Raw genomic sequence first — 10,205 nt, 5'->3', positions numbered from 1 at the left:
ACTGAAGGCTGTCTTCAGCTCCTCTTAAGGGTGCCCCCCATCCCAGGCTGTCCCTCTGGTCAGTACCATGTCCATAGGCCTTTGTTCCAGGCTGCCAGCCCAACCAACTCCTCCCCCTCTCAGCTGGGTCCCCACAGCAGGACAGCTCTACTGGGTTCCCTGGGGGACCAGGCAGATGCTGTCTCTTGTCAGGCTTGTCATCTTTGCGACCCAACTCACTCCTGGCCTGTTTGTCACACTCTTCTCATCTCTTTTCCATGAATTGGTGGATCATCTTCATTTCTTTCTGACACTCACACCTCTTAGTTTTAGTTTAAAGTATTCATTATTCATCAAGGATTTATTAGTACCTATTATATAGCCAGAAGACAGCCCTAGGTGTATCCCACCTGAATTGAAAGACCATCTCAAGAGCAGATAGGATAATATGAATGCTAATAACTGAAAACAGCCGAGTTGTGGGAGGGCATCAGTAATATCATACGGGAAGAAAGCGAATGGTCATTAAAAGGACAGGAAGGAAAAAAACCCCAAAAGATGAAAGTGCATGTCAGGAGAAACTCAAACTTACTCTAGTCTAGAAAATAGAGTATCTAAAGATGGGAGAAAGGATAACATAAAAGACCTGAACAGGACATTTCAAAGGGCAGCTTGAGAAGACAAAGCATTAAAGTGAAATGTGCAACGACCTAGAGTTAGAAACCCCAAAGGGAAGAACATACTCAGCATGTCTGAAGTGGGAAAAGCTGAAGAAAAAAGTTAAGCCTCGAGTTGAAATATTGAAGATTCAATGGGCAAAATATTGCATAATGCAGGAAGCATCTAAAGAAGATGGAAGTCACTGTACCAAAAAGAACTAGTGGACCAGTAACCACTTCAAGAGGTAGCAGAAAAGATGTATCAGTGGTCCCGAAAGAGGCATTGGTGAAAAACAAGACTCCATGAGTTGATAGAATGCCCATTGAAATGTTTCCGCAAACTGATGCAGGCCTGGAAGTGGCTCACTGGTCTCAGCCAGGGAATTTGGGAGACAGCTATGTGGCCAGCCAGCCAGTTGAAAGAGATCCATTTTTGTGCCCATTCCAAAGAAAGATGATCTAAAAGAATGTGGAAATTATTGAATAATATCATTAGCATCATTTGCAAGTAAAATTTCACTGAAGATAATTAAATATATCAACAGGCTGTTGCCATAGATTCAGGATGGATTCAGAAGAGAATGTGGTATGGAATGAGGGATATCCTTGCTGACATCAGATGAATCTTGGCTGAAAGCAGAGAGTACCAGAAAGATGTCTGCTTGTGTTTTATTCACTATGCAAGGCATTTGACTGCGGGGATGCTGAGCCACGGATGACCTTGAGAAGACAGAGAACGGCAGAGCACTTCATTGTGCTCATGTGGGACTTGTGCACGGACCAAGAGGCAGCCTCCAAGGGTTGAACATTAGAAAAGGTGTGCGGCAGCCTTGAATCTGCTCACCCATGTTTTCAACCTGTCTTCGGAGCAAAGTGGAGTCCATCAAGAAGAATGCGGCATCAGGCTGCAGGAAGGCTCTCTGACAACAGGAAGACGGCATCACCTTGCTTTCTGAACGTGAAGAGGACTTGCTGATGAAGATGGAAGACTGTCTCCAGCCTCGAGTCTGTTCTAGAGCATAACGGACAGCAGCGCACATGCTCACCGCTGGCCCTACAGGTACTGTGATGCGCAGCGGAGAACAGAGCGAAGCTGTCCAGGATTTCATCTCGCTTGGCTCCACGATCCCTGTTCACGTAAGCAGCGGCCAAGAGATCAAATGACGCATTGCATGTGGCAAATCTGCACACAACCTCTTCAAAGTGTTCCAGAGCAAACATCTTTGAGGACTAAGGTACACCTGACCCAAGTCATGATATATTTTTTTTTCCTGATTTTTTTTTATAACATTTTATTAGGGGCTCATACAACTGTTATCGCAATCCATACACACATCAATTGTGTAAAGCGCATTTGTACATCATTCTCAAGTCATGATATTTTCAGTTGCCTCGTGGGTGTGAAAGGTGGACTACAAATAAGGAAGGCCAAAGAAGAATCAGTGCATTTGCCTTGCGCTGGCAAAAATATCGACTTCCCACCTATTGCCAGAAAACAGCAAATCCATCTGGGAGGAAGTACAGTCAGAATGCTCCTTCGAAGCAGAACGACGAGGCTGCATCACAGGTACGTGTTACAATGTTATCCGGAGAGACCAGTTCCTGAGAAAGGTCGTTTTGCTGGGTAAAGTATAGGGTCAGCTGAAAAGGGGCAGAACCTTGAGGTGGGTTGGCACAGTGGCTGCAACAGTGGACTCCAGCGTACCAACAGTTGAGGCTGGCACAGCCAGCGTTTCGTTCTATCATCCATAGCAGACCTGTGAGTCAGGCTCGGTGGTGGCCTCTGACAACAACGAATGCAGAGCTCCTTGGGTAGACTAAGGATTAGCACTGCGAAAGTTTGAACCTACCCTGAGGTGCCTCCCAAGAAAGCCCTGGAAATCTGAAATGGCAGCCTGGAAAACCCTGTGCCTGGCACACGTGTGTGCAACCGAGTCAGAACTCACCCAACCGCTGCTCATTGACGCAGGAATGCCAGGTACTGGGGAAACGGCGGTGCGCAAAACAGATAGCAAGGCTTGCCCTCATGGAGCTGACACTTGTTTGAGGAAAGCAGACGAGCATTCCAGTGATAAGCAGACAAATAGGACAGGGAAAGTGGCTGTGAACTGTCGCTGAAGGAATGAGGGAACATGTTAGTGGAGGGCGTGGTCAGGGAAGCTTTCTAAAGATTTTTAAGGTGCTGTCTTTGGTCCCGCACCTCCCCACCCCCACAATTAAATTTTTTTTCCCCAAAACAATTTTTTGGGGAGCTAATACAGATTTCATCCCTTTCTATGATTCAGCCACATCAAGCAGTATTGTACAACTGCTGCTACAGTCCGTTCCAAAACATTCTTTTCCTCTGAGCTCCTTCACCAGGAGCTCCCCTCCCTCACCACCACTACGGTCACACGCCCCTCTCCCCGAAACCCTAACTCTACTGGCTGTTCCTAAAGGTTCATCAATTCCGGGTTTCATATACTGAGAAACAAAAGAAAATTCACGATAGTTACCCCCAGTGAGAAAAATACATTTGCGATAAACCCCACTAGGAACAAACAAAAATGACAGAAAACATTGAAAACCAGATCAGGCTCATAAAGCAGAGAGATGGTCAACTGACTAGGTTTTAACCGGTCAAGTCCGGTTTCTCACTGTGCTTTTTTTCTGTAGTCATCTTTCTAATGCATTCTTGTTTGGTCACCAGCTTCTTCGCATCCTTCTATCATGGATCGAGGGAAGTCACCCTCTGGTGACTTACTTCCTGTGGAGATCTCACAAGTTATCTTGGGCTCCCACTGTCAGCCACAGTCTGCAAACCAGAATCTCACAATGTAGACTCTGATACTATTCCCTCCTTCGGCTGTGGATTGAATGATTTACAATCCTTGGGTCACTGACGTTGGTGTGCTTCTTCCATGTGGACATCTCACTTAGATGGCTGTCTGCAATTTATTTTTATTTGTTTATTTGGCCTCACAGCAACCCTATGAGGCAGGGTAGAACTGTCCCTGTGGGTTTCTGAGACTGTTAACTTTTTTTTGTTGTTGCCTTATTTCATTGTTTTATATATTTAGTGTTATTGACACATATAATCCACATCATGCAATTCAATTGTTCAATCATATCAAGAAGAGTTGTACAGTCATTACCACAATCAATTTCAGAACAATTTCCTCCTCCCCCCAATGACTAGCTACTGTAGCTCTTTTTTTTTGCTACTGTAGCTCTTTATGGGAGGAGAAAGACATATTTCTCCAGCAAAGTGCTGGTTGTTTGGAATGACTGGGCGGACCTTGCCGCCAGTAGCCCGGCCACCAGGGCTCCTAAGGAGATGCCTCTCAAAAAATGCATTGCCATTGAGTCAGTGCTGACTTGTGGGTTTCTGAGACTAGCTGTTAATGGGAGTAGAAAGCCCAGTCTTTCTCCCAAGGAGAGGAGTTGTTGGTGATTGTGAATTCCCGACCATGTGCATCGGAAGCCCAAAGTATAACCGTTGTACCACCAGGGCTCTGTCCAAAATGCCCAAAGGAGGTATTCTCCTTCAAGTTCCCTTTGTTGAAAATCAGTTCCAGTCCCAGGGACACCTGCAGAACCTATGTCTCAGAGTGGACATCCCTCCACTTTCTTATTTTGGTTAACTGTGGGGGCTGTTGAGCAAAAGGTCCGTGGTTCGAACCCACCAGTGGCTCTGGAGGAACAAGAGGAACCATCTGATGCCTTAAAGATTCACAGTCTCGGAAACCCTATGAAAACACGTCTTCCCTGCCCTGTAGGATCACTGTGAGTCCGAATCAGCTGCTGGATGGCAGTGAATGTGCTCCGTAGCGTTTCTCTATGGGGGCAGACCACCAGGTCTTTCTTCTGAAAAGCCACAGAGCGGATTCAAACTGCCAGCCGCTGGGTTCGCATCAGATCCTGCTACCACTGTGCAACCTTGGTTCTCCTCCTGAGCTCATGGGCAGTCTGCAGCTTTAGGAGGCAGCCTTGAAGTGGGACCCACCTGAGCTCAGCTCCCAGTGAGACAGTTTGCTGGCCACTCAGCCTTTGACGTGGTGCTTGTCTCCTTTGAGCTTGTTTATCCCTTATTATTATTCAATGCTGTCATGTAGGCATCAGCCCTACCACTGTGGCCCTGTCAGAAGATGTTCTCATGCTGAGGTGTTCAAGAAACGCTAGCCTTTTATTATTATTTCTCACGGCAACCTCTCTGGTGCTCATCCAAGACAGGTAATGCCATTACTGAAGGCGGAGGGTGAAAAGCTACCTGTTTGAAGGATTAGGTTGTTGCTGTAAGTGGGCCCTTGACTCAGGAAACCAAGCCAAACTCACTGCCTTCAAGGCCGTTCGGACTCATGACTAAACTGCAGGACAGCCCTACAGAACTGCCCCCGTGGCTTGCCAAGACTGTAGCTCCTTATGGGAGTCGGCAGCCTCCTCTGGCTCCCAGGCTGGTGGTCTCTAACTGCTGACCTCGCAGTTAGCGGCCCCAAGTGTAACCACCACGCCGCTGGTGGAGGAAGGAGTGGGGAAATGTAGACGGAGGTGAAAACAGGAAGCTAGTTAGCGGAAACCCCCAGCCAAGGCAGCCCTCAGGAGACGGTCTGGCTCCATTCCCGATGGTTGCGGATCAGGACTCCCAGGTATGTGTGCTGCCCTCCCGGGGTGACCTTTCTTGCTCTGGAATTCCCCCTGCTTCCAGCCAGCCCTGATGAATCACACTTTTCCCCCTGGCCTCTCAGACCTGCCTCAGCTGAGAAGGCTCCCTGCCCCATTGCCCATCTCAGGCAGACTTAGTTCAGCTGTGAGGGCCGCAGGGAGCTGGGCAGATGGGGGGGGGGACACGACTGTTCCTGGAGATCCATAGAGGAGGCTGGGGAAGACTGACAGAGGCACTGAGGCAGCAAGAAGGGTTCACCCTGGACCAGAATCTCCCACTCGGTGGGGCACCCACCCAGCTTCTCTTCCTCCACAGGGCTCAAGGGAGGGGCCCGATCTAAAACCCTGTGATCGAGTGTAGTGTGCGGTTTCCTGGGGGCCCTGCCCTGGTTCAGGAAGTCCGGCTCGGCGGTAGAGCTGAAGGCAGGGGGAAGTGGCCGTCAGCCACACCACTACCCTTGAGCACCGGCTGCGGGCAGGGCAGTCACGGGGTGAGGGAGCTTGCTGGGCGTGCCATTTGGTTGCCTGGAGGAGGATGGAGGCGGATGCAGTTTGGTCTCGGGGTGTTGCAAAGAGGGCCTGAACAGCCCCAGACGCTTTTGTGGTGAGAAGGTTTGCGACGCTTCAGGTGGTGGGGGTCACTTAGCCTGTGGCCCAAAGGAAGGCCCTATCGAGAGGTGTTGTGGACCCTCCGTTGAATGCTGTCTGGGCACAAAGGCTGCTCTTTGCTTTTGTGTTGATGAGAAGCTCCCTGAGAGCTGTAGTCAGCTCAGCTTGTTCCCCCAGTGGCACCGAGAACCCGGCAGGGTGTGGCCAAGCAGGGCACGATGGGCTTGGGTTGGAGTCCCATCCTGCCCTAATCTGGACTTGACCCCGTCAGCAAGTAATCAAGAGTTTGCCCCACCTGGTTGGGAGATGAAGGCGTGGTGGATGGGCGTCCAGCCTAGCTTTGGGGGAGGGCTATTGCTGGCCAGGGCTTGCAAGCAGAAAAGGAGAGGTGGACTTGTTAGCGGTCCCTGGTGAAGGACTCCTGTTCAGTTTCCTGCTGAGCCAGGCTTTGGGCTTGAGGTCAGGGCCTGGACACAGTTCTCGGGGCCACAGCAGTGGCTGTGGCAGCTTTTTGGGAGACCCAGTTTGAGGGTAGTAGAAGTTGCTGTGAGCATTGCTGGGGCCTGGGTTGGGAACTGAAGAGAAGGGCTCGTGACACACGAAGGTCATTCTGCTGTGGGCACAGAATCCCCAGAGGACAGGTTTCAGAGGCACTAGAAGCTTGGATGACTCCTGGTGGCCTAGTTGGGTACTCGTTAGGCTGCTCACCCTAAGGTCTGCAGTTTGAAACCAGCGCTGGGGGAGAGAGATGGGGCTTTCTACTCCCTAAATGGTTACAGGGGCAGTTCTACACGTTACGATGGAGTCACTATGAGTTGGCATTGACTCAATGGCAGGGAGAAGCTCTTGAAAACTCATCTACCCTTTAGTTCCCAGACTGAGTTTGTGTGTGTGTCTGTGTGCGCGCACGTGCCTCAGCACACACATTTGTATCAGAAGTTCTTGAGAATAGGCGGGCAAGTATTTATTTAAGGGAAACGGGAACCAATATTCGTGCACCCTCTATTCACCCACCAGTGCCAGCTGCACAGTAGGATGCCAATAGATCCTTGTTAAAAAGCTTGCGTTGCTGAGGACTGCGAAACGCCCGCCCTCAAACCGTGTTGAAACCTTGGCGCCCTGGTGACTTGGTGGGCTACTCCCAGAGCTGCTAACCAGAAGGTTAGCAGTTCAAACCCAAAAGTTGCTCTATGGAAGAAAGGTGAGGCTGCCTGTGCTTGTACAGATTTCAAGTTTCAGAAGCGGAATGAGGCAGTTCTACGCTGCCCTGTAGGATCACTATGGGTAGAAAGCGTCTTGACGGCAGTGATTGTTTTTATTTATTTGTTTATTTGGTATGTCAAAAATGTGGGGATTAGAGACCTTTTCATACTCTTTATAAGTATTCCATTTCTGCCCCCAAGAGCCCATGTAAAAATGGCACCGAGGTGGCATCTGACCTCCTCCGATTCCACGAAGGAGAATCCAACTATCAAGCCCAGGCGGATTCCCAGGAGGGAATGCCTCCACTCGGCAACCTTCCGTACCAATCCTGACAGGAACACCTCTCCCGGGCACCCTTTGCCTCTCTTCTCATTTGATATGTGTTGCAACGACTACATAGAACTCAGACAGTATTCAAGATCGTGAGGCCTATTAGGGAAGTTATCAAGTTACAACTGGGGAACGGAAATGCTGAGGATACGTTTTTCAGGATAGATTTTTCGGTCAGGAGCACTCCTCGGCCATGTCCACAGGCACACGTCTCTCTGGTCTTCAGGCTCTTAGCCACGGGGCCCTTTAGACTCTGCCCTTGTTCCTGTGATGATACAAAGTTGGGTTTTTTGGTTGTTTGTTTTGTTTTTAGCTATTCTGATAAAAGCCAAACATTCACTCTACTCTGCCTGTAGTCTCAGCCCGAAGGCTCTCAGCTCTAACCCCGCCAAAGGCCCAGGTGGTGTAAGCAAGCCTTCAGCGTTCTTGTCCACAGAAACCCACTGGCTGCTCTGTCTTACAATGTAGGTGCGACCTCAGCTTTTCTATCACTTCCCTACTGCCTATCAGATTTCTGGTGTCACAGCTCTGTCAGCAGGCGGGGGGGTGCGTGGCCATCTCAGGACCTGAATGACGGGCACCATCCCTGACACTTCTTTCTTGATGGCAGTGAGACACCTCTTCTGCTTCTGAGAGGGCTCATTTTAAGCCTACTGGGAAAGCAGAACAGATGCATTCTCACGTTTGAGTTCCATACACTGCATTTGCATGGCCCACCCCACCTGGGTGCTGTGTACCTTATTTACATTATTAGCAAGCTATCCAGTTCCCTATGTGGGCCATGCACACCTCACATTTGCACGGTCCAACCCAGTCATTTGGTAGCAGTTACGAAGACTGGCTTGTAGAGCTATAGCAAGTAATTCCCAGCCCTGCCGTACAGGAGATAAGAAATTAGCCTCTGGTCAGCTGCTCTGACAGTGTGACAGAGGGGCAGCTCTGTGCCCCTCCAGTCGTCCTGGCCTGCTGAGGAATTTGTTCCCGAATTGGGCCCAAATTGGACAGTAGGGTGTGGCTCTAATTCATTGACATCCCACAATACCTCCTCTCTCCTGAACTCCTCCCTGGAATTTGACCATGCAACAGTCTTGCTTATCTGTATGTAGCTGAGGAGACCTTGGAACATCAAAGACTCAAATTCCTCTACTTCCTTCACATTAGCCTCCTGAGGCTGTTTAACACATATAAGCTGTGATCCTGTTTTCAAATCCTCAATACAGAAAATAAGGGTAAATAAAAAGACCAGCATAGAGAGGCTTCAATTAAGTCTACACGGAAGAAGCACAACAGCCTGTGTGATCCAAGGATGTTATATCATAAAATCCAAATCCAAAGGAGGGAATGGTATCAGCGCTTAAATTGTGGACATTTGATTTGTAGAAGGCTGTGGATGACAGCAGAAGCCCAAGATCCATTTGCAGGGTCCATGCATGGATTAAACCGCCGATGAATCCCCTCTAACCAGAGTTGAGGGGTGTGAGTAGCCTGGCTGTCAAACAGACGATGGTAAGTGCCATCGTGGCACATGTTATTAGTGTGAAATGTGGTACCTGATCATTTGATCTCCCGTTTGACCTATTTAAAATATGTTCTAGTTTTAATGCTCCCGGCTTTTTTTCTCATTTGGGAGTTTTTTCTCTGATTTATTTTGCTGCTGTTGGTCTTTTTATTTTGGGCACGTGTGTGCGTGTGTGCGTGCGTGCAAGTGTGTGTTCCAGTATAGGAAGATGAATGAAGCTATAGAAACAGTCACTGGATTGGGGGCTTATTGGGGCATGGTGGGGTGGGGGAGGGTGGCAGGTGGGAGGGATACGGGGAACTAATGGAAGATGTTCTGGAGCAGATGGCAGAGAGGATGGCACAACTCTGATTAATGTAACAGAACTATGGAAGTGTATGGTCTGGGAGCCCAATTTGCAGGAAAAATGTATTTTAAAAACAAACAAACCAAAAAACAGCAGAGAGGGAAAGGGTGGCCCGGTGCAAGCGAGGGATGCCAGTGGGAAATGAAGTGGAGATCGGAGCCCTCCACCACGCAGCTAAGAGCGGGAGGCCATTTGTTGGCTTGGTGCACCTTGGCCCCGGGGGTGGGGGGTGGGGGGGTAGGGGTGTCATGTGTTTGATAATTGGTGCTTGGCTGGTAATTGTGACCCTGAGTCATTAAGGAAAGATTACGTTATGCTCTCTTATCTCAGCGAACCTGTCTGGTAATCATTGGACTGCCAGGTTGGTCAGTGGTTCACACCTTCCAGCTACCCTGTGGGAAAGAGAAGAGTTTCTGCCCTTTTAAGATTTATTGGAAACCTATAAATTCATTTATCACTAATGAATTATAGGGTGGCTATAAGTGGGACTTGACTCCTTAGTAGTGGGGTTTTTACTCCATTTAGGAAGGCAGGTGTGTGTGCAATACTTTAAAAAAAGATTCCCAATCAGATTGACTACAATTTTTACATGCTGATATGTAGGTAATAATAATATCACCAATCCCTTCCTCAAGGCAAGTGAGGGAGATGTCAATGCACATGTCTTGAAGAAACAGCCCCCGCAAGGCTAGCGCCTGGTTCAGGAGCGCTAGGTGAATCCCGGCTCGGCGTGCGGCTTTAACTGTAGAACGACTCGAACACACGTTCTTTGCGCTACCTTGGACAGTTTCTAGACTTACTCTCCTGAAAATATGGATGGTGAACACCTCTCTTCTGGGGTGGGTGTGGGTAGGAGTGTCCTGCCAGCCAGGGTCTTAAAATACTTCAGCGGAGTGGGACCAGACCAAAAAGCCAGTTC

General features: G+C 49.0%; 1 protein-coding gene across 2 annotated transcripts in view; it reads left to right on the top strand.

Moving 5' to 3' along the window:
* LOC101645692 (dynein light chain roadblock-type 1-like) overlaps positions 1-10,205 on the top strand; it is a 14,823-nt gene that overhangs the window by 1,613 nt on the left and 3,005 nt on the right. The window contains exon 1 of one of the 2 annotated variants that reach the window (XM_045288195.1): positions 8,844-8,927. The exons of the other annotated variant lie outside the window; for it this stretch is intronic. Coding sequence (XP_045144130.1) covers positions 8,925-8,927 — 3 coding nt within the window. The 5' untranslated portion in view covers positions 8,844-8,924. Of the gene's footprint in view, positions 1-8,843; positions 8,928-10,205 lie in introns of those variants that run through there. 2 annotated transcript variants of the gene reach the window in all.

Source organism: Echinops telfairi, unplaced genomic scaffold (assembly GCF_000313985.2).
Source record: "Echinops telfairi isolate 266 unplaced genomic scaffold, ASM31398v2 ScPeMD7_18;HRSCAF=68, whole genome shotgun sequence".
Classification (NCBI taxonomy): domain Eukaryota; kingdom Metazoa; phylum Chordata; class Mammalia; order Afrosoricida; family Tenrecidae; genus Echinops; species Echinops telfairi.
The sequence above is the reverse complement of the archived record's forward strand: the minus strand, read 5'-3'. Positions and strand labels throughout refer to the sequence as shown.